The sequence below is a fragment of the Stegodyphus dumicola genome, chromosome X1 (genome assembly GCF_044657685.1).
Source record: "Stegodyphus dumicola isolate Sdum_Otavi_A_Nest chromosome X1, ASM4465768v1".
Classification (NCBI taxonomy): Eukaryota; Metazoa; Arthropoda; class Arachnida; order Araneae; family Eresidae; genus Stegodyphus; species Stegodyphus dumicola.
The window spans coordinates 240,333,881-240,359,753 of NC_140780.1; the positions used below are offsets into that span (position 1 = coordinate 240,333,881).

At 33.7% G+C, this 25,873-nt stretch overlaps 1 protein-coding gene across 1 annotated transcript in view; it reads right to left on the reverse strand.

Annotated features, from left to right (window-relative positions):
• Positions 1-859: 859 nt before the first annotated feature.
• The window catches only part of lgs (BCL9 domain-containing protein legless), a 228,465-nt gene continuing 203,451 nt past the window's right edge, over positions 860-25,873 (reverse strand). The window contains exons 12-14 of the mRNA XM_085807268.1: positions 15,723-16,850; positions 15,408-15,627; positions 860-6,353 (exon numbers count right to left, since the gene is read on the reverse strand). Of these exons, the coding sequence (XP_085663394.1) occupies positions 4,091-6,353; positions 15,408-15,627; positions 15,723-16,850 (3,611 nt within the window). The 3' untranslated portion in view covers positions 860-4,090. The remainder of the gene's footprint in view (positions 6,354-15,407; positions 15,628-15,722; positions 16,851-25,873) is intronic.

Here is a 25,873-nt window from a genome sequence, read left to right on the forward strand (position 1 = left end):
GCAGAATGGCTGCTCAGCATTTCTCTGTAAATGAAAAACAAGTTCCAGAATGATGAAAGCCGGGCTCAAATTTCGCAAACAAATCTTACATTTTGGCAATGATGTCAAAAACCATCATTATAAACAATGTATTTTCATAAAATGAATAATTAATTTCATTAAAATTATTTTTTCCATTAACTTTAGAAATATAAACTAAAGAAATGAACAAGCGTGATATTTAGTGATTTATCATTCGCACTCAGCTAACAGAAAAATACCTACACTTTTTGTGATATTAGCAGACCCATGTACAAGCCAATCCCCATCATTTAGCTTTAGAAAAAATCAAAAAATTATTAGCTTATATACGGAAATATATTACTACCAAAAATGCATATTTCAAGGCATTTAAAATTTATGAAATATATAATACATTGATTAATAATATCAATCTTCAAGTGGAATTCTAGCTATAATGTAAGCATCTCATTTTCCATGGAATTCATTATTTAATGGAAAATTTTACACTCATACAATGGCTTTAGAAGTGTAATCCAAAGTTAAAAAAATTAATGCTATAAATGACTAGATTTTAGGTAATTTTTAATTCAACTAGCAGACGTAATTTTCAGATTCACAATTAAGCTGAATATCCATACACACTGCAAAAGGCCATTAAAATATTCTTATTTTTATGTAAAACTCACTTTGGTGGGGCAGGGAAGAAAGCAGAAAAATTAGACAGGCTTTTCAATCTCATATTCCTTACATAAAAACATATTAAATGGCATTATACTCACAATTTAAAATATACGCCTAGCAAGAGTCAACAAAGCCCACTCAACACATACTATAAAAAATATAATTATGAAGTCAATTTTTTTCAATAAAAGGAGTTTATTTCTCCCCATTCCCAAAACATTGTTAGTATACATGGCAATGCATACAAAGATGTATGCAATTAAGCACAGTTAAAACAATATAGCAGACTTGTCAGCAGCAACAAAGGCAAGACAGCTACACTCCGCTTGAATTGGGAAAAAAGGGGAAAACAAAGAAACAAAAAAGATTAAGCAAGATATAAAATTTATCAAAAATATACTTCTGAAACAGTATGATGTTAACATATGCAGCTGGCAATCTTTTTTTTTTTTTTTATCCTTTCTGAAATTTTCAGGCCTAGGAACTTTTTAAAATTTTTATTCAATAATGAACATTTTAAAATTATGTCACAACATTCAAAGATTGTACATAGCAAGATCTAAACCCTTACTGATAAAAAACATGAAAAATCAAATGATTTATTTTACCCAATAAATTACTTTTGTACTTTCAAGCCTTTTTCTCTATTTGTAAGTAATAGGACCAATGTAACAAGATGTTAACATTCCATCACTCAATAAAATACCAATAATTATATTTCATGGACTAAAAATGGTGTTTGTTATAACGTAAATGAATTTTATGCAGTCTCCCAAGACCATTTTTGGCTATGAATTGAAAACAAATAATGCCCTCAGAGTTTAAAAGACTAGCTATTTAATGTCATTTCATAAAGGAATAATTTATGTCAATAAATTACGTCATCAATTAATAATTATGAATCTGCAACCACACAGTAATATGGGAAGACATCAGGTTTTACAAAGACTTCCATAGATGGACAATAAATAAATTGAAATCATAATTTTGTTATTCAAAGAATAAAGCACATTTGTAAAAAAATTACATTAAAAGAATACTATGTATCAATACTTGCAAATTTTATTTTTGGGAAAAAAGAGGACAAACATTCCACATTTACAGTTTAAACATCTTACTTTAACAGAATCAAATGTGCTTGAAATCATAAGTATTTCACCTACAAATTATGACTTAACTAAAAAGTAATATGCATCACACAGCAAATTCATCTATTGCAGAATAGTAAACACTAACAGAAATATATATAATTTTGGTGTGCATTTATGAAACAAAAACTATTCTTACGAGGATTGAAGATCATTTAATTGATCCATTTATGTAAGACTTCTGATAAGGCACATCTTATGAGAATTTTCTCTAATTACCATTAACAAAGTAAAAATTACGTAAATAACAGTTGCTCAATGAATCAAATACGGCTTTACATGATTTGAGAAATAGTTATAATTGCCTGTCTTGATGAAGAATTTCAGTACCACAAGACTCACTTCAAAAACAAATGACTATGACAACATAAAAATATTTTAAGTACATGAATAAAAATTTGAAAACAAGAACATTCTGCAAATGTTTAATAATTTAATATGGTAGCCAATAAAACTTATTTTATACGTACAGACTTACATGCATGCACATGCACACACACACACACACACACACAGTTTAAAATATGCTTCAGTCTGTAATACACTAAGGTTGAAGATATTAACAAATTCATTAAACCTATGCTCCTACACACTGCATTAATGTTTCCATTTAATGTAACATCAAGTATCACAGATCTATAATAATCAACATACAAGATGCTACATAAAATGATAATGAAGAAAAGGGGGGAGAAAAGGACAACAAAATAACAAAACTCAAGGTTTCATATATACATGCTCAAAAATGCATTTTTATTAATAAATAGTCATGGGTACACAATGATATGTTTCTCTACCTGTTTTAGCTGTTGAATATAATTTGAGAGCCAATTTACCATGTACTTTTACCAATATATATATATATATATATATATATATATATATATATATATGAAATGAAAATAACAACTAGAATTTTCTGACACACATATATTTAATCACACATTAAAAAAAATCATGTTTTTCAAAACAATTTTATGACTGAAAAGTCTGTAATTCTTATCTGAATTACAGCTTGAATAATTGAATAAGCTGATAATTTTCAGTTATGGAGTCTTTTATATGAAATAGAACTTGCACAAAACAGAAATTAAAAAAAAAAAAAAAATTCCAGATTGCTTAACTGTAGTAAAAAAACATCAACTCACACCAGGAATATGCCTATTTGAACTAAACACATTTACACTTTTCTCTTCAGACTGAACATATTTTTAAGTATTAAAAACAATTCCAGCAACTAAAAACATAAAAAATAAAAATTACAAACAATATAAATATGCTTGCTATTTGATTGAATATAATGAATATGAAATAAATAATAAATATTGTTAAATACTGATTAAACCAAAACTGATAAACTTTAATGAAGTTGGAATGAGTTGATGTTAACTGTAAAAAATTTAGCTATCTTGCCATGAGGTAGTAAATCAATCTAAGCAAAAATATTCAGACTACTGACTGATGTTTTAACAGTCCAACTCCCAAAGAAAATACAACAGCAGCATAAGACAAGTCAAGAAGTGGATGCAACACAATCTCATCACAGAACATAATTAAGAGAGGTAATATGTACACAGTAAAAATGTATAAAGTGCGACTGATAGTCACAATGGCACAAACATAGTAAGTAACTTGGTCTTTGAGGATTGTCAGAAACAAAATTACACATGAAATTGCAGTTCTGGCATAACATTAGCCAGGTACTCATAATTGATGGCACCACAATTCTTGATTCCACCTAACTGAAAAAGCCAAGAGCTGTTTTTCTTCTCTTTATGTATTATATACATAAAAAAAAAAAAAAAAAAAAAAAAAAAAACAGCTCTTGTTTTAATACAGCTATCAGACATTTTTTCTGTTTCTATTAATATCATGTGTGCAGCTTTGTAATTGTCCACTGAAGCTTATAATGCTTCACTTATAACACATTGAGCAGGTTGACACTGCACACTGAGCCAACAGGATTTCTTTTTAGAATAACAACAACTTGTGAGCATGTACATACTTGGCAGGGTATTTATTTATATACAAACAATAAAAGCCTGTACAAGATTTATCCTACAGAATGAATGTTATGAGAATATATACAATATTAAGAAATGAGTGACTATTATTTGTCCTTAACAATACAAGAGCTAAGCCACATTTGGCAGGAACGTAAATTGAGATGCTGTGCTCAACACAAGCACCTCATTAACATCATGCAGTTCAATAATGGCTGAAAATGGCACCATCAACAAATTACATAGTTCAACAAATCACTTTGGGCCAAAGAACCCCTGACCACCCATACTGTTTTGGGAATTCATTTGACTGCCTCTTGTATTTGTTGCATAAAGCTGCTGCTGGAAGTTATGAAACTGAACAGCATAATTTGGATCAGCAGTAGTAGGTCCATAAAATGGTGACTGTTTATAATTAAATGACTGACCCATTGAGGGAGGCAATGGTTGAGTAGCATCTGGAGCTATTCCACCCATTGGCAGCGGCATCTGCTTATTTGAAAACATGGCAACATTTTGACCACCACTCATTGCATTCATTGGAATCATTTGACTACTTACGGACGGGCAAGGAGGACGACCAAACATAGGCGATTCAGCACCTGGAAGACCAGATCCAACTGGAAACATCTGACTACTAGGATGAGAAACATTAGGACTAGCTCCCCTCATCATAGGTCCCATCATCATATTTACAGGCCTCTGACTGTTCATCATACCAGGTGCTACAGTTCCTGAAGCAGGATTTATACCAATCCCACTATGAACTGTAGGTGGATTGGAGTTTCCACTATTAGGGAAGTATTGTAGATTGTGCGTTGGAACTTTATTATCAAGATTAGTTAAAGGAGCAGCAAATCTTTGGAGAAACTCCAGCGTCGGAGGACGATTGTGAACAGGATTAGCATTTTGTTGCCTTGCAGGTAGATACTGGATTGTGTTTGGAGCACTTGCTTTAACTTGAATATTTGTGCTATTAAATGGTGCTCCCCTTGCCATCATTGTGGGACTGCCAGCACCAGTTGGAGCAACATTCCTCTGCACAAGAGGCTGGCCAGGAAAACTCTGCAGCCCATGCCTAGGCCCAGGCATCATCATATTTGAATTTGAAGTTCTTGATGTTACAGCTGTATGCATGATAGGATGGTTTGTTGTAACAGAACAACTTATCGTATTTGCTCCATTTCCAAGACAACCTGCATGCATTGGATGATTGTTCATATTAGATCCTTGAGTATTTGTATTGTAAGGAGCAGTAGTTATAACATTTTGTATATTTAGCTGTTGAATTGACATTGTGGCATTAACATGTGTATTATTTACAGTTTGAGGCCCACAACCTGCATTGTGGGCCATTTGATTGTGCATACTATACTGATTATGCTGATTTGGCATTGAACATGCCACACTACTTTGCATCGCACTCTGCATTGACTGCATATTTGTATGAAAATTAACAATACCAGGCTGATTATTATTAGCAGAATTGCCTGTCACTTGCATATTTGTAACATTCATATTTGAGGTAACCATATTTTGATGCGTTTGAGTTGTTCCACCAGCTGTTATAAGAGGTACAGTAGATTCACTCATAGCTGCCATTGAAGCTATGGGGTCAAAATGAGAAAGTCGCTGGGAAGAACCTGCTTGGGCAGATGATGTTAATGGACTAGTTCCACCATAAGGAGGTATACTTAAATTATTAGAACCATTAACAGAAGAGTTAGAACACTGTCCCATTGGTGACATAACATCAGGTGATACTTTGTTCCCTGACATGCTTTCAAAAGGAGGCGTCATTTTTTGTAAATTTTGAAGAGAATGAGATATAGGTCCATCAACTAAAAAATTATTATTAACACAAGGACTACTCCTAGAAGTCATTGTTTGAGCAGAATTTGGAAAGGACTGAGAAGGTATAGGTGGTATTGCTTCAGAGCCCATGTTGTTAAATTGAGAAGACTGTGAAATATTATCTACACATGACATATGAGGGCTTGTTCCCATGAAACGTGAATGCACAATGTCCATATTAGGATGAGGACTTGGCCCACGAAACCTTTGAATTCCTTCAGAGGTATTACCAGGGAAACGAGATACAGCATTCATATTATTAGAACCAAGTCCAAAAACAGGACCTTGAGATCCAGGACCAGGAAACCTACCAACACTGTCATCCAATGAATTGTGACCCATAGATCCTGGACCAGGCATTCTCATCATTTCCAAATTTTGTGCTACAGGAAATCTAGACACTGAGTTATCTCCCATTTGTGAGACAGGCATCATATGCCTTGGACCTGATTCAAAACCAGGCATCTGAGGACTTGGAGCTGTAAATCGCTGCATGTTTCCCTCCATACTGGCAGGTGCTGATACAGGATAACGACTAGTTAAACTGTCTTGGCTGTTTTCCAGTGCTGATGGACAGCTTCCAGGTGTATTGGGAAAGGATGCAGCATCTGGACTCTGGAACTGAGAATGTGAGCCTGCACTCATAACCATAGATGGAGGCATACTAAAAAATTAAAAAGAATACATATATTCCTTCTCTTGAGTTATGGCAGTTTAAATTAAGGAACACTGGAAAAAATTAAAGAACATTACTTTGAAAGTTCCATAGTAATTATACTACTTGACATTCAAAATTGCCCTAACAAGAAAAGTTGAGTTAAATACAGCAAGTAACGATGAATACACTATGATTTACTTTGGTTTCATTTTAAGCTACCTACACTGCTTTAGAAGATGAGCTATTGCAGTACAGTTTGGATGCATCAATCCGTAGTTGCACTTCTATAAACAGCAGCAATTAGTAATAAGTTATAACCTATGAATACAGACTTGAGGAATTAAAACTAAAAACGGTCACTCAGCTGTCATATCAAGAGAGTTCTCACACTGGCCAGATGAATTGCAGATGATGTCCAATATCATCTTATAGATTTTTAACCTTGATAGCCATAGATCACACTACAAACACTGTCTACAGAGTAAAATAGGTATACATGATATGTTGTTGATGCACACCTTGTATAAACAGATATTATTATCTAAAAAGAGATACTGCAAGTGATTCAGGAACAACAATCCAGTCAGCTTCAGAATTTTGTTATGTATCATGCAGTATCAATGAACTCTGACATGAGCACGGGATGCCTTGTTGTCATCCTGTATCATGATGCCAACCTGCAGAAAGGTATGGAAGTTGCAAATGAAACTCGGATCCATTCTCTCACCAAGGCATCGTCAAGCATGGATCCAACAACAGTTGGTGCAAAGAGGAGGGAAATCAGAATCCTGAATGAGGTCAAGAAAAGTCCAGCCACTACCCCCCTGTTTGCATGACTAACACTATGCCAGATGAATCCTATAACAGCTTGCAATGGTCACATAATGGTAATGTAATGCAATCAATAATTCACATACTGCAATTAATCTACGCAATAGTCGCTGCACACTTTTCCTTCTTACAGTTTGGCTTCCAATGGCAATGTTTATGCTCAATGGCATAGCATGCTAATTTTGCCATCAGGTCTTTGCACTTGTATGATGAATTGAATATCAGCTTGTCAAAAGTGTGATGACTTACTGAACTGCACCACCGCCTTTGCAATGCAAGTTAGAAACTCAATGTTAATACTAGTGCAAATAGGCAAGAATTCATACATCCAGTTGCACACAGACGAAGCTATACAACTAGAACTCACTTAACAAATACTTACAACTTTTATTCTTTTGAAAAGTAAATAGTATTAACCTACCAGCTATGTGTACTTAGCATTTTTGTTATTTGCTGAAAAATTTTCAAGAAACTTCAGCAGATTATGAAATACCTGCAAGACTTCAAACTGTGAAACATCATTCTTTCTTCTTGCATATTTATTTCATGAAAATATGTCACAGTTCTAGTTAAGTGTACCTTGAGTGAGCACACCTGCTCGGCTATTTGCACATTTGTAAGTAATTCCTCCACAATAGGGCAATATCAGTGTCAAGCAGTATTTTCCATGGTACTTCTTGTAGTACATATTAATAAGAATATTTAATGTAGATGAAAAATTCTCAGAAATTTTATTATATTTATTTAGAAAGCTATGCAAAACAGAAGTTAAAAAATAAAATAGCGAAACTATACACACACAAAACAAAAACAAAAACAAAAAAAAAAAAAATAAATAAGATAAATGGATGCATATATTTTAATCTGAGATTTTGTAATAGACAGAAAAAGGTAAATGCATATAAGCTGCAGCTGCTGTTCAGGTAACAGATTTTATAAATTGATTTCAGAAGGCAGCCAGTTTATGAATGTTACATGATACAGGGTAATTTAGAAAAAAAAAATCACACGATTTCTAATTTTTATAGTTTGAAAAGTCAGCCCGTTTACTTAGATTCGAATTATTAGCATTGAATGGCCTTAATCATTTGGTCAGTGGTGGCTGACAAGGGTTTGGCTCTGTTACCCTAAAGTTACCCAAAATGCCACAAATAACTGCTATTTTCTTGGTTATAATTCCAAAATGATCCCCTCTCATTTTGTAACTTGACTCCTTTTCTTCCAATATACATACAACCTAAAATTCGATACATGAGCAGCTAGCAGAAATTTCTGTGTGAAATGAACTGGAAAGGCATCCTTCTATGTAGAATTTTACACACATAATCCTAATCCTTGGAAGGTTAATGCACATCGAACTGATTACATTTCTTCTTAATGCTGTTAAAATAACAGCAGCATTATTTTTTTCATTTGAATCATCTTTGAAATACCCAGGTTTATTTGCTTATTTAACTGAACATGACAAAGAATAACTAGGGCCTTTTGCCTCAGGAAACGGATGCCTATGAGAAAAACTGCACACTCAACAAAGAACATCCTTATCTTCTATATGACTTAACTAATATGAATGCTACAGAAGAAAATACTGTCAGAGATTTGCGCAAAATCTATGGATTTTGTAAACTGTGAAAAACTGAAACTGCAACTAAAGTGTTAATTCCTTTCTACACATTTTGCCCTCTGACAAATTAAGCTCGTAAATAGAACGGAGAATGGTTAATTATAAAAACTATTCCTGTAATGGCTCTTAAGGCGTATACACTTCCAGTCATCCCCAGATAATAACTTTCCCACAGTACATTCTGTCCCACTTTGTTAATTACTGTCCAAAATAAAAATAAACTAATTAAAAATATTGCAAAACTGATAGCTTCAGACTGCAGTCTAAAGGCTTGAAATACTAGAAAAGTATTAAAAAAGTTGTTATAAGAATGCATCTCATTGATATAAATTACAGTACATTTAATTTATGTCAACTGGATTCATTGTTAAAAAGCTAAAATTATTAAAGTGCATTTATTAATTTCAAATCCTTCATCATATATATTAATGACTGGCTGATTGTATTAAAAAAATAATTAAAGTTCTTGTGCTTTGTCAAATAAAAGACTTCTGTGGAAAGGTGCAACAAAACGCGAAATATGTATTTTTTGCTTTGTGCAGTAGAGAACACATTGCTTTTATGTTCTCTCAGATATCTCTGAGAAATTATACTTTGCTGGAGTAGGATTGCATAAGTTAGCTGAAAACAATACATTTCTTTAGAGGAATAAATATAACAGATTTATCTTAGAAAATTGCTTTCACAGACGGAATCATCTGCATATTACACTTATCAGTGACTGAGTGGCTAAAGTTATGAAACACTGGTAGTATGCAGCAAATATGTTTCCAACAATAAATGAAAGCATTAAGCGATAAATGAAGCATGGGAGTACCCCAGTGTATTAAATAAAAATAGTCTAATCCTTACAGTGTCTCAAGAAGACATCCCTCTCTTTGGACAGAAATTTAGCTCTTGCTATAGTTAATTGACCAACATTTTCATATTAATTGGGTTACGTGATTTGAATATGGCCAAACACATGTGCACTATCTGCCTAAGGGGTGACACACATTTGTGAACTTTCTAAGTGGTGTTAAATACTTGTCCACTGGTGAGATAGTTTCATATTGGATTTTCTAAGAGATGTCAGCTTGCATTTATTTTACATCACTTATAATTGTTCATAGTTCTGCTTTTTTCGGGGTCAAAACAGCAGAGCTATATTTTATGACAGATATGCACACTTTCTATACTTAAGTGTTCTTAACTTAGGCTGACTGCTAGTATAGCTGGCTACTGAATTCTGGAAGAAAAAAAGTTGATGTATTTTGAACATGCACAATTAAAAATTAGGTACTCTGAATAGCTAATATTTCATCACATATTCACTGCTTTCATTCAAAAGTCCAGTTTGATATTTCTCTAGAACATTGACACAATTTCTCCAAGTTTCATGAAATTTTAAAACAACACTTTTTTTACTTTTGTTATTATATGTGTCATTTTTATGAAAATGCATATAAGCATTAACTAAGGCAGGCAATATATATATATATATTTTAAAGCTACATACATTTTCCTGGCAGGGGTATAAAAAATATTGTCTTCTTAATCATTCTGTTAATTCCTTAAATGCACTTGCCTCTGAATTTTCACTGGAAATGAGCTGAAGTCTGTTATTTACATGGTTGCAGTTACAAACCAATTCATTAATTTCTCAAGGGGGGGAATAAAGAAATATAGAAAAATTGAAGGTGCACGATAACTTCTGACTATTTACCACTATCAAAATCGCAATAACAACCTTGTATTTAGCGTACATATATTAAAACACTCAATCGATTTCGAGAGCAGCTAAAGGTCCCTCCTCATCAGAAGGAAAGAAGGCGTAAAAAGAAGAAAAATAAAAGCATTGGCAAAGGAGTCACAGAAACACGTGATTGTTATCAGCACTGCACGTGGTCATAAGCGAAAGTTCTGAATCAGAGTTACACTGGCCTACTTTTACCGAGCCAGGCTATCTGATCAAACAATTAACACATAGACTAAAACGCAAAGAAAATCAGTGAAGTAAAAAAATAGGGAGCAAGGGGCAACTGCACCTTCACACACCAAGTTTGAACCTCGAATTAAAAAATGTCCGCTTGTGACCATGTGTTTCTGCGACTCCTTTGCCGATGCTTTATTTTTCTTCTTTTTTTCCCCATTTCTAGTAATTTCGTTCTCCTGATGAGGAGGAACCTTTAGCTGCCCTCAAAATTGATTGAGTGTTTTAATATATGTAAGCTAAATACAAGGTTGTTATTGTGATTTTTGACTGTCACGTTGGCATGTTTCTCTTCTATTCTATTTACCACTATATTTAACTTAGTTTCTATTTGATGCTTACTGTTCCATTATTTATAATATTTCTTTTGTTTTGAATATTGATTTAAGTCACATAACTAAATGAATTTATTCTCCAGATGAAATTATTCGAAAGTATAGGTAAATTGCTGATAATTTTTTTCTTTTTGTTAATCTTATGATTATCAACAACAACAACAACAAAGGTTATTTCTCTTTCCTGATTTTAACTCTCCTTGGATTAACTGTGAATCTGAGTTAATTGTAGATGCTACTACCCCCTAACCTTGTTTCTGCATTCTGGCCTGCTGCGCTTAAAACCTACTTTTGAAGACAGGTCTTTTGCATCTTTGGGATTCCTTTCTTGATCAGTATTTCTTTCTTTCTCTATGCTCAGTATTGATTTGAAACACTGCTGTATTATGAATCCCACACGAAAATCTTCTCTGCCTCCAAATTTTACATACCAGTCATGACCAGCTTCAACTTCATAGAACCTGATTTCAGAAGTTAAAAAACCTCCACATTCTTTGCAACGAAAATCATAAACATTCTTAATTAACCCAGTAATTCAATAACATCTAACAATTTGCATGCATACAACCAACACTAAACTGTTATTACACCTATGCTATAAACAAACCCCTGGTCAATTTTAAATGAATTTCTTAAAGTATATTCAATGAAGTATTATGGTATGTGGAAGATCGGAAAATTCTTTAACAAAATTATCTAAATTTAAGGAAGAATTAGGGGTTTAAAAATGTCTACTCTGAAAGATGTTATTAGTATTTTATAAATTAAAAACAAGTTCTCTCACTAGCATAGATAACACTTTCTACTAAAAAGCTAAACAAGAGGTAGGATGATAAAATTTAATAAAAAAGCTGTTTGATGGCTATTTCAAACTAAACAATATGTGTCACATTAAACATTCCACTTTAGGAATGTATAGTGAAAACTACTGACTATCTCAGTGAAATGGTGATAGTGATATAATGCATTATCAGTGTAAGAGAAATAGTCCACGTATTTTCCAGTAACAGACAATATGAAGGTGTTTTCAAAATGAGCTTACAGCTGCTCTCAAAACGGCTATAAGAAAGTTACTTATTAAAATGCAGCTGCAATAGTTGTAAGGAAAAATACAAAAGCAACGTAATTTTTGCAAAAGAAATTGCTTACATTATCTGAAACACTAAGTAATTTTCAACTGTTTAAGCTAACTGTTTGAGGAACTTTCATTAAATCATTAAAAGTCGAATTCATTTTGTCTTATAACACAGTAACAGCCTGACTATCAAACATTTAACCAACCAGAAAACAGATGTAACCAGGTACAATTTATAAACTTCTTTTTTGCAAGTGAAAATCAAGTGAACAAACCAGTTGTAAAGCAATTATACTACGAATACTGGCTAACGGTGTTAGATTAAGAATACTGACTAACAGACTTGTAAAGCTAAGAATACCGACTAACAGACTCTAAGAATATTAGCTAACAAGGTCCCCATTTATGGCATTAAATAATAATCTTAAATATCGATTAGCATGACATTACAACACAAGCATAAGACATTTGCCTTAGCTTGATGAAAAGTCCAATTACGCTCGATAAACTGGTTAATCTTTTTAACCTTTTAACTGTCATGCCCGTGGTATTCCAAAATGTCACGCCCGAGTAATACTCGGGCTAATTTCTTTTCAGTGCATCGTATTGTTATACCCGAATATATATCGTGTAAAGTTTATTTCGGCTTCAGTTCAACAGATGGCAGCATTTTACTGAAGGTTTCAAAGGATAGAGGTTGAAGTTCAAAGTGTGCAGCATTTTTTTGACTGTGAGGCAAACATTTCATTTTTGAAATAAAAAAAATTGACAATTTATGCACCCAAATCATCAAAATAACTTGACAGTTAAAAGGTTAAAGAAGGATACGAGTTAAATGCTTTTCCTTTGCATTTTGAAAAAAATTATTAAAATTTGAGACTTGACTTCTATCGAACAGTATGCAGTGCAATAGTTTCAAAGTAGTGGATCCTGGTACCAAGAAAACTATGTGTAATATTCAGTTTTTTCAATGAGTAAATAATGGCAATGCAAGCTGAAAAATTATGCTAAGCAGTTTGATATTTTTCTATGCTGTACCTGTATCTTGAATCTGTTAATTACACAAGTTTGGTGACATCTCTGCCAACTTCCGTGGCTGAGGGAGGGATTTTACAGTCAGAAGAGATATTTTAATTCTGTATGATTAGGGCATATCGAATATGTTCGTTTTTTTGTCCTGAATGCATTTAATAAAACTTGCATAATTTTACAGATATCTTTGATATTTGATAAGATATAAAATTATTGTTTTTACAATTTTAGACCAGAAATTTCTTCCATTTACATTTATTATTTTTTTAAACCACAAATTGCATTTCCTTTGTATTCAGCTATTTGAAATTTTCCTTTCCTAAGTTTTTGGCAAGTGAGCTTTTATTACACTTGTAATGCAGACAAACTGCCAGTTAAAAAAAATTTTTTTTTTTTTTTTTTTGGTTTTTACACAAATTATTCTTTTCTAATAAATAAATATTTGAAACTCATACTTGAAGCTTTTGGGATTAAGAAAATCTCATGAGATAAGAAAATGAGTAGCTCAAAAATCAAATTCATTCAAGGGGAAAATTATTCAAATTTTTTTTTAACTGTTGAAAATGCAGTGACGAATAATACTTTGTGTGAGCAAGGAGTAATTGGGAAATACGTGAATATGGCAAAAGGACTGCCAATTTCGTGAAATTCCCTCTGTGGAATTTTACACACAGAGAAAACCACAAAAATATCTGTAGACAGCCCAGTTACAGGTATCAAATTCCAGGTGCAACTACTAACCAAGTTTTTTTTTTCTTTTTTTTTTTTCCCCCCAGAGGAGGGGTCTGCCTTCAGTTACAATCACACTTATACATATAGGGGGGGAAAAAAAGAGCAACCTGGAATTTACGATTCTTTGACTCTACTGAAATGGCTAAAAGCCAAAAAGGAAATAGTCTTGTATGGGATTAAATTCTGAGCAGAGATGGATGCATGGGTGTTTTTATGATATGAATTCTTGTGAGTTTCTGTTAGAAAGATTTCTATGAAGGCCCCCTTTCTCCTAAATAGAAAGCTCTCAAACAGATATCCATACAAACTAACAATTCAGGTTTGAAAATTTTTGGAATGGAGATTTCCAACCGAACAGAACTTTTGTATATGAAATATAAATCAGCACGAGATCCCACTAAAATAGGGCCCATTAGTGATCATGGAAATAAGCATACTGAAGACACGTAGTTTTGCTTTGATCTCCAACACTTGCAAAAAAAGATATGGCTTCATGAATCTTTATGAATTTCCCTTAATGTTTAAGAGCCAGATTTTGTCAGAAAGGCTTCTATGATAGTAACCTCACATTTAGGCATGTCATTTTCATGAGCTTAACCAATAAATCAAACAATTAACATTTCTTAGGAACATATATTTATTTTAATCGCATGAAAACACTTCCACATATGATGTAAGACATTCTAAGACAACCGGAACATTTAACCAGAATTCCTTTCAAAACATGAAACAATTAGTTTTTTTTTTCTGTCAAAGCCAGCTCACAGGTACTATTAATAATTATCCTTCAATGAGCTGAGACAATTCCAGAAAGCACTATAGGTGAGGCACTATTAATAGCAAAATGTATTAACTGATATGATGATCACTTATTGCAAGCAAAGCATTCAAGTGAAAGAAGCAGTTCAAGACTGATTATCCTTATAGGTGGCAGATATCTATGGCTTAAGCATACAAAAGCTTGTAGAACATTATGAAAAATGTTTAAACAAATATGGGAACTATGTAGAAAAATAGAGAAACATATACAGAATTAATAAAATGTTTTTTTTTGGAAATATCTGTGATGGTTTATGTTTTATAAAAAATCAGACCTTACTTTCCAAATAACCTATATAATTGGTTAGAAAGTAGTTACAAAAGCAAAAATTCATTGAGGTTTCTGCTTTTTAGAAAGACCAGTTACTCCACTCATGCCTCTGAAAAGAGTTTGAGATCCATTAAAGTAATATATTTGAATTATCTTACTATATTGAAATATTATAAAATCAAAGTATGATTTAACAGCACTAACTTTGTAATACTTATTATTTCTGATATGTTGGAATTAACAACTGGCTCAATTCAATAAATAATTTGGGGATTTAAGGTATGAAGAGAATGCTTTCCTTAACACATGACTCAGTATTTATCACAAATTTAAATTTATCCAGCTACAAAAACAATTTATCACACATACCTAGCTGGGGACATCATATCTAAATCTCTAATGCTTGTGTTAGGTTGTTTCTGTATAGTCAATTCTTGTCCATCAAATGCATTCAAATACTGAATTTGCTGAGGAGATGGAACAGGCATAAGACTCGGTTCTTTCTGACACATCCCACTATGTCCAGAACAATGCTCTGGCTTCTGGGTGGACTGACTGCATGAATGAATGTTATGGCAAAATAATTCACCTATAAAAATTACCAAGAAAATGACAATTCAGGAAATACTGTACAAAAAGCATAATAATACACAAATTTTGAAACGACACCATGACATTAATTACCTTGCGAACTACTTGATGTTGATATAGGACATGGACCAGATACAAACTCATTGTTTGTGTTAGTTGCTGACCCAACTGAATTAGAATCTTGAATATCACATGATAGACTTTGTTTTCTATTTGAAGTACAAGAGCCTGCAGGAGTTGCAGGACCTGAATTAGGTAGCACAGGGGCACAGGAACTAGTTGGAGTGCCAGCGGGAGTAGATGCAGTGTTGGATGGAGTAGTAGGAGTCCTAGTTAATGTTCCTCCATTAGAACCGGGACCTGATGTGTTATGAGGCTTTGGAGAATTAAGAGGAGTAGTATGCAAACTACTGCTGCCTGCTGGAGTGCTTGACCCTGGGCTAGGATGCGGTAATCTTGGACCAGGAGGAGTAGGATGTGGAAACTGTCTTGAAGGATCTGCAGGAGATGGTAGTCCTGACGTCATGCGTGGAGAAGGTAATGAAAGAGAACTAGGATTAGGTGATGCAGGATGAGGACTGGGCATAGCTCTTCTGGTCGTTTGGTGATATGGTGGTGGTGGGCCTTGAACTCTTGCACCAGAGTTTAAACCTAAACTTGGACTAGGACTGTTCAAATTTTGCTGTTGTGGTGTCTGGGGCTGAGATATAGACTGCTGTTGGGGTTGCAGTGGTGGCGCTTGCTGTTGAATTGTAGTCTGTTGAATCTGTGGTCCAATGGCAGGGTGAGACAATGGAACACTGCTGCAAACCTTTTTGCGCCTCTCTTCGTAAAATTGATGTTGTAATTTTTGCCATTCAATCTGAGCAGATACAGACGCAGCAGGAAAATTCTGCTGATGAAATCCTGCTCCTACCACTGGTGATCCCATATACATATCTGAAGACGGATGGGCATGCTCATGGTCACTCATACATGGTTGATGAGGACTGAAACATACATCCATACCAGGATGAACACACATATCACCAGGCCCAAAGCGTGATTGTGGACCATGCTGTTGGGGCATTCCAGCAAGGACTGGTCCCATATTACTCTGACCTTGTTCCATTTGCTGTTGTTCTGGAAATAATAACTGCTGCATCTTTCTTATCATGGAAAGTTGCTCTTCTCGATGCCTCCGTTGCTGCGGGGTTAAGTTTTCATCAGGAACTTTTACACCTAAAAAGATTCATATGTCTTGATGTGATCTGAATAAAATTTTGTAATAAATTAGTCTAAATTACTAATTTATGTACGTACTTGATTAAAAAAATCTGACAACTTGTTATTATGCACAATAAAATATTTTTCTAAAATTCATAGCAAGTTAACATAAAATGCTGAGTTATGTAATAAAGAACAAATAAAAAGAGTGACCAAGTGACAAAATATACATTCAAAGCACAGCAAATTCTGCAAACATCTGTGCCACTAGAATGTTTTTAGTAGTATCATTTACTACTTTAAGAACTTTCAGAATTATCACATTTTTACACATGACATATTCAACTAAACACAGCAAACATTTTCACATAACTGAAAAATGAATTGCATTACATAAGGTTATCTGCTAATAACATAAAGAAAATATCCTGGCAGAGAGGCCAGCTGCATGGGTTTGGTTTGGATGATTATGGCAAAGAACATTAGGACTATGTGCCTAAGGGAAGGGATGCTTTTGTGGAGGGCTTTCTGAGGGAAACTGGCACATATACAGGCTAGCTGCATGCATCTTTTTTATTCCGCTGTGTTGCATTTATATGAGCCATTTACTTCCAGAATGTACTTCATGTCTTCTTCCCCTCAAGGAACTGTTTGCATGTTTTGCATAATCAATTAAGCAAATAAAAAACATTCTTATTTACAGCCATCAGTATGGAAAATAAAGACAAATATTCACCAAGTGAAAATTTGTAATATCTTTCACGGAAAGTACGGAAAGTTTATTTAATGAAAAATAATTTCAGTTTTTCATATTCACACATGTACTAAAATAATACAGAATTGTGAAAAATCATCACAATTCCTCAATAAAAAATGATAGCAAATTATACGAAAATGGGCAGTAGATCTGTAAGCTACAGAAAATCTGTTGCTGTTACAAATTAAAAATGACAGCAATGAAATAGCAGTAGCTGTTATCTTAGTATTTTCTTGATATCTAACTTAGAGATGTTCTGTTAGGGACATGACATCTGAAATCATAAAAATTTAGAATTATCATAAACTAAAGAACTTAAAATTGAGGAAATAAGATTGGTGTGATTTTCTAATACAAACTCTGAAACTAATAAAGCTGATAAATTAGGCCATATTAATCAGAAATGTTTTAACAATAAACAAAAATAATGTATGTAACAATATATACAGAGTAATACTGCATGAAAATGCTCCCCAGATATTCATGAATAAAAAATTACTTGATTGCAGTAATGCTACATTCTACGAGACTTCAAAAATTGTATCTGTATTTTTATGCAACATGATGAAATGAGATAAAATTATTTAGCCAGGGAATAATGCATAAATAGGAAGTTTCATGTTCATTTCTCAATTATTTCTTCTTTTGGGAATTAATTAAGTAAATGAAATTTTATGACAATTAAATGCAAATTCTCTGAATATTGATTGCACTTTACATATTTAAGTATCAGCTTTTGTTGGCATAGATTTGCCAACAGGATACACACACACACACACACACACACACACACACACACACACACACAAAAAAAAAAAAAAAAAAAAAAAAAAAACTGCTAGTTAAAAAACACCATTCTTCAAATACTTTTATTTATTGAATTTTACCCTGTTTACATTGGATGAAACAACAATAACAGATCTAGATATTCACCAAGTATTTTGAAATAAAGATTAAGGAAATTTCACAACACAGGAAGTTTTATTAAATGTAAATTAATGATATGAGAAAATCAAAATGTAATTCAGTATTGGGAAAACTAACTGAGTAGGATATAAAGCTATGTTTGCTTCAGAAATTAAGATTTAAATTCTTTGCAATAATCATTGTATGTACATTATTTGTCGCCCCTACAGTATATTAAATATCACTTCATATTAATGTATCACAAAATATTAACAAAACAAAATAAATTAGCATTTCTACCCAAGAAGTGTGATTAAGCCATCATGTTGGGTTGATGCTGAGTAATGATGATGCTGGATAATTATGGCTACATGATTCTGTTGTGCAATTTTTACTTGGTTGACCCTGTAATCTGTCAATAAAAATTCCAAGCCTTAAATTTTTTCCAAGGTTTAGAAAAGAACACTTCACAGAATAGTGCTAATTCTAAGACACTACCTAATTGCAGCTAGACAATAATTTTTAGGTATCTTACTATATTTAATCTCGTCCACATCAATATCTTGCTTAATGCCTTTTGAAAAGGAAAAAAAATGCAAAATCATATTCTTCACATCACAGACACTGTATCAAATAACTAAACTAGTTTTACAGGTTTTCTTAGCGACCAATTTCATGAAAATGGTATTAATGGCTGAAAGAAAGTAAGATAGCACTGATATTACCCATTTTCAAGCAGAAGTACCTTTAATGTTTCCAGGCAATTTTCTTAACTTATCGCATAGCTATATTTTGCAACACTGACATTCTTCTTACCTTCTTGTAACAAATGCATTCTTTATAATTTTCATTAATCTTGAATTGAGAAGAAGCACTTTAAATGCCTCAAAATATCTACACACCTTGTTGTTCAATGATTCATATCCTTCTTTACTTGCTGGGTCACAGAACAAGTTCTGGAGTTCATTAAATCGAAGCATGTTTTCCTCAAATTATTTTGTTAGTGATAAAGAGTGACTTTTATTAAGTAGACATCTAAATCTGCTTATGTGTAATTCTAGCATGCATTATTGCACACTTTTGGTTTCCATACAGTGTTAAGTATGGACAGCCCAAAAGTTTATTTTTATCATATTCTTGCATTCTACGGGTTCGTGGATTTGGAGTGATTGATGACAACACTTGATGAAGAATCAAAACACTATTTAGCCAACATTACTCAGGACAGCTCCAAAGTCACATTTATAGTCATAAAAAGACTACAATAAACCTGCTGAAACAATCAGCAACACAGCCTTCAAGCTATAACGGTGAAGGCAGCTTCATGGGAAAACATTAAAGTACCACTCCCGACTTGGTTGATCACTCTTGAAGCTCAACACACTCAAGGTTAAATTCAATGCTACTCCGCATACAGGCAGGGTTTACATAGCTCGACTTGCCTTCGAGAACATTCTGGGCCAGACTGGTAAGAATTTATTCTAGAATATTCTCCATCCGCCTATGGCACATCACCAATTTTGTTGCCAAATGGGCGATTTTGCACCAGATCTGGTATCCCTGCCCTTTTCTGACAACCTTAAAACACACTTTGCGGGGAAGCTATCTTATCGCAGCTCAGCATTTCATAACACTGCCCCCTCCCAAGGCCTGCATGCCCTGGGCAGTAAAATCCTTGGTCAAAAGCCAAATTCAATACAAGCTAAAGGTAATAAAACAAACATTTACAGTATTTACAAGTTATATACAAAAATTAACCACATAATTTTAAATTATACAGATGAATGAATTTTAATCTCTTTTTTTCCCCATTAAGTTATTGCCGGTTTAAATACCTTCACTGCAGTTCTTAGATGTATTTCTGTGTTGCATATCACAGTCTGAAGATTCAGTCCTTTCATCCACAGGAAGATCTAAAACAGTTTGTTCACTACTCTGTGGTTTAGTCACATCATGTGTACAGTTCACCTCGGTACTTTTAGCAGTTGGTACATGCTTATTTACCTCAATTTCTTGAAAGTCAGTTCCGATGTTTGCATCAGAGTTATGAATACAATCCAATTCTTTACAAACAGAAGTCTCCTGGTTAAGAATCAAGTTTGTATCTATACAACTTGCACTATGAGACACATACCCAGTTGGGGTGTATTTTCTTGCAATACTGAAACACTCTGCTTAAGCTGTACATCACCTTCTCCTATCTTTGCATCACATGTTTTTTCAGATGGTTCAATACCTGACCTGTGACTTCAGTAACTCCAATATCAGTTTCTACAAACTTAACAGTCACATTTTCACTTTTTTCCATCTTTACTTCAAGCACTTAAAGAAAGAACTTTATTTCCATGAATTATTTCTTCACCTTTTTGTTCTTTTTCTTTAATCTCGTTAAATGTTTCCTCCTTCATTTCTTGATTTTTCTCAGATACTTCACAAGCTACTTCCCTCATTTCTTCAGCCTTTGATTCTTCAGATGCTACTACTGTCATTTCCACGACTTCTATTTTAGCTCCAATTTCTTCTGTAAGCTCCACTTTCATCAGTTGGAGTTCCTTTAGCAGCTTTTCTTGCCGGCTTTTATTTCTTATTGATACCACCTTATTTCGCTAAATAATTCTTCTTGTTCGACTTCCATCTCAGTCTTCATCTCTTTGAGTCCAGCTTTTACAGCTGTTAAGAAGTTCATCATTTTCATTTTCTCCACCATGGGTTTTCCTATACGGCGGGTCACTGGCATTTACTCACAAATCCCACTTCTGACACCGGTTGTAGCATTCTACAGGTTCGCGGATTTGGAGTGACTGATGACAACAATTGACGAAGAAACAAAACACAATTTATTTAACCAGTATTACTCAGGACAATTCCAAAATCCGGTTTACAGTCATTGAAAAACTATACAAACACCCTGAAACAATCAGCAACACAGCCTTCAGGCTGTCAGGCCATAACAGTGAAGACAGCTTCATGGCTAAACACTGTAAAGTACAGCTCGACTCAGTCAATCGCTTTCAGAGCTCAACACAAGATAAAACTTGACAATACGCACTACTGCTCTGCATAAAGGCAGGGTTTATATAGCTTTTGGCTTGCATTCGAGAACATTCTGGGCCAAACCAGTAAGAATTCATTTTAGAGAATTCACCAATTTTGTTGCCCAATGAGGGATTTCGTGCCAAATCTGGTAACTCTACCTTCCCTTGACATTTTTTGGCAACCCTAAACCTGCTCTGCAGAGAAGCTATCTTTTCGCAGCTGGGAGTTTCATAACAATATTAATGCCTTTTTATTAAAAAAAAAGGAAAAAGTGCTTCATAAAATTTGCTCTGTGTATGAACTATTAGCTCTTTTATTTTATTTACGGAATAAAGCAAGAATTTTATTTAGTTTAGTCTTAGCTTTATTTAAGGGAAGCAAAACATGCTTTGCCTTTAACACCACTGCCAACAGGGTTATGGGCCCAGCGCCAACAGCTAATCAGTCATCCAGTTCAACTCAGCATTAAAGGAATGTAGGTGAAGAGGGCCGTTATCCACGAAAAGAAGCTGACCTGTCTCAGAAGTTTGTTCAAGTCGTTGTGCTCACACTTAATTGAAGATGTCATTACTACCTGAAGGTTTTGAGTTGTTAAACCATGACAACTGGGATCGATAGAAAGTCGACATGAAAATGCTGTTATTGGATAGAAATTGTTGGAGCTTCATAGAGGACAAAGAAGAAGAATTAGATAAAAGTGCAACAAAGCATAAAAAGCAGGAGTTCACACTGAGGGAGAACAGAGCCTTCACTACGTTATATTACGGAAGAGTTCAGGCCGATGATACAAGAATGTTCAAGTGGTAAAGAAGCGTGGGAAGTTCTACAGAAGCAATTCGAACCCAAAACAAGAGCAAGGATAATTCAGTTACTGGATGAATTTTTTAGTATTAGAGATACGCCAAATGAAGAAATAGGATTATTCATCGCAAGAATAAGAATGACTGCAAAGAAGTTCGCTGAAGCTGGTCACAACTTGGCAGATCTTTTTAAAGGATTCCAGGCAATAAGGAGATTACCCCAGGAATACTCCGGCATTGTACAGTTGATATATAGGTGGAAGGACGAAGATTTTACGCTGGAAAGAATTGCTGAAGAGCTGGTAAGGGAAGAAAGCCGACTTCGCCAGGTAATTGCCGATTTAGAAGACAGCAAGGTAAGCGTGTTTAATACTATTAGTTTAAACGCAGGGAAAGATAAAGTTGAAAATAAAACTAAATCTAAAAAAAAAATGGGGAATATGAGAATAGGACCTTGTTTCAGATGTCATAAATTTGGGCACTTAATTGCTCAATGTAAAGAAAATGTAAGTAAAAATCAGAAGTTTAAAATAGACAATAAAAATGGACAGTTTAAAGATAAAGAATTAATGTTAGTAGAAAATTATGTAACAACTACAGATAAAGGAGGTAACACAGATAAATTTAATTGGGTCGTAGATACTGCAGCTACAACTCATTTATGTAATAATAGAAATTTAATGACGAATTTTGAAGAAATAAACGATATACGTATGTCTTTAGCTGTAGGAAATTGTGAAAGTAAAGTACTAGGAAAGGGTACTGTCAAATTTGCAGTAAAAGTAGGCAATCGAATAAATTGGATTGAGTTAGATAATGTGTTATATAATCCAAATCTAAGAAGAAATTTATTATCGGGAGCAAGGTTAGAAAAGGCTGGTGTTCGTTTTGTGATTTCAAAAGGGAAGATGTGGATATACTTTAATAATTGGGATAGATTATGCTACGCTAAACGATATGACGGACTTTATCACGTAAAACCATTTAGATATGCAACAAGTAAAAGGGAAGCTAGTTACGGTACAGAAATTGGAAAGTTAAATAAAGTAGACGATGCAATGCTATGGCATCGGAGATTTAGCCACGTAAATTTTGATTACATTAAGAAAACTAGTAAGAATCAAAGCGTGAAAGGATTACCAGAAATTGAAAAACCAATAGAGAGGTGTAAATCGTGTATTATTGCTATATCTAGTAGAATAACTTTCAAATCTGTTCCGAAAAGATTGGATAAACCATTGCAGTTGGTTTATTTAGACGTTTGTGGCCCACTACCAGTTCCATCTAAGGGTGGGAGTAAATATTTTCTTGCTATTGTAGATGACTATAGTAGATTAGTAACAGTGTATTGTATGAAAAATAAAAAGAATCGTTCTACAACTTTAAGAATTATCATAGGTAAATGGAAAGACTGATGAATAGAAAATTAATAAGTATACGCACTGATAATGGTGGGGAATTCTGTAACAGGCAATTCGAAGGGTACTTAGCCGAAAATGGAATTAGTGTTGAACGCACGAACGCGTACACCCCAGAAGAGAACGGTGTGTGTGAACGTTTTAACCGAACGGCATTAGACGCAGTTAAAGCTATGCTTAATGATGGTAAAATGGGAAAAGAATGGTGGGCAGAAGCTCTTGGCTGTTTCGTACATATGTGGAACAGAGTACGTCATAAAAGCAACCGAACCCCTTATGAAATGTTCCTAAATAGAAAACACAGTGTTGTTTATTTTAAGGTATTTGGTTGTAAAGCCTATGTTGGCGTGCCAAAACAGATTAGAAATAAATTACAAATGAGGTGCAAAGAAGGAATCATGGTAGGTTATGTGAAGAAAACTAGGTGTTATAGGATATGGCTGCTAGAAGAACGCAGATTAATAGAAACCTGTAATGTGAAGTTCGATGATAAACTGTATGCAGTAAATGGCATCCTGGAACAGAAATCAAAACCTAAATTTAAAAGACTAGAGGAATCTGAGCTATTAGCAGAATCAGATGAAGAACAGGAAATTTCTAGAGAAGAAATAAAGTTGTCAGATGACAAATCTACTCCAAAAGAAGTCTCAGACTTAAACTGGCAAAGAAAAGCAGTTAAAAGGCCAGATGGAACACGTACAGACATATATTATTATGTAGAGGGAACAGACACCCGTTTTAGATCCTATAATGATATTGAAAAGTATTGTGAGGCAAGAAATATTAAATATGAAAAAGATAAGTTCGATTTTAGTGGAAAAAACGAATACTCGGGGAAAGTTAATTTGGTAGAACAGGAGACTAGCTCTGTGTCTGAAGAGGCAAATTCCGTAGAAATAGTTATCCCACAAAATTTTAAAGAAGCACGAAAATCAGTAAATGCCGAAGAATGGGATAAGGCAATGAAAGAAGAAATCAACACAATAAAAAAAAAAAGGTTTGGGAATTAGTCGAAAAGCCAGAAAATAAAACTATAATAGGAAACAAATGGGTCTATACGCTAAAAAGAAATGAAAAGAATCAAGTGGTTAGATACAAAGCACGCTTAGTAGCACAGGGATTCAGGCAGAAAAAAGGTGAAGATTTTGATGACGTTTACAGTCCTGTAGTAAATTTTTCAATCATAAGAATATTTTTCACTATACTGGTATGTTTATATGGATGGACTAATTGTCAGTTAGATGTAAAGAACGCGTATTTATATGCAAACCTAAATGAGAAAATATATATGACCCAACCAGAGGGATTTATCGAAGAGAAAAATAAAGTGTGTTTATTACACAAGGCCATTTACGGTCTACATCAAAGCGGCCGTGAATGGTTTTGTGAATTTGAAAGTACTTTAGAAAATCTACATTTTAAGAAAATACAATGGTGTAATTGTGTTTATAAGGGTTCAAATGTAATTCTCTTGTTATATGTAGATGATATTGTGATTTTTAGTAAAGATCAATATAGTATAGATAAAGTAATTTCACAGCTGAGTAAGTTTTTTGATCTTAAAGTATTAGGCAAAACTAAAACGTTACTTGGAATTGAATTCTTAGAGAATGAGAATGGGGTTTTTATACATCAGCAAAAATATATCGGAAGAAATTTTTGAAAAATTTAAACATTTCCAGATACCAATAACTTCACTTCCCATAGCTAAGGGCACTCACTATTCTTACAAAATTAGATTGTCCATCTACAAATGTAGAAATTGCGGAAATGCATACATTACCCTTTAGAAATCTGTTAGGATATTTAGTTTTTGTAGAGAACAGGACAAGGCCTGATATTACATATGCAGTGAATATCTTATCACAATTTCAGGAGAATCCTGGAATTAGGCATTGGGAAGCATTGTTGAAATTGCTTGATTAGCTCAATAGTACTAAATTATATAAGTTAAACTTATCGAAGATTAAACATCTAAATTTATATTGTTATTCAGATGCTGATTATGCAAGTAATAGAGATGACCGCGTGTCCATGGGAGGATTTATATTATATTTAGATGAAGTACCTGTAATCTGGAAAACTGTTAAACAAAAATGTGTAAGTTTACCAATCATGGAA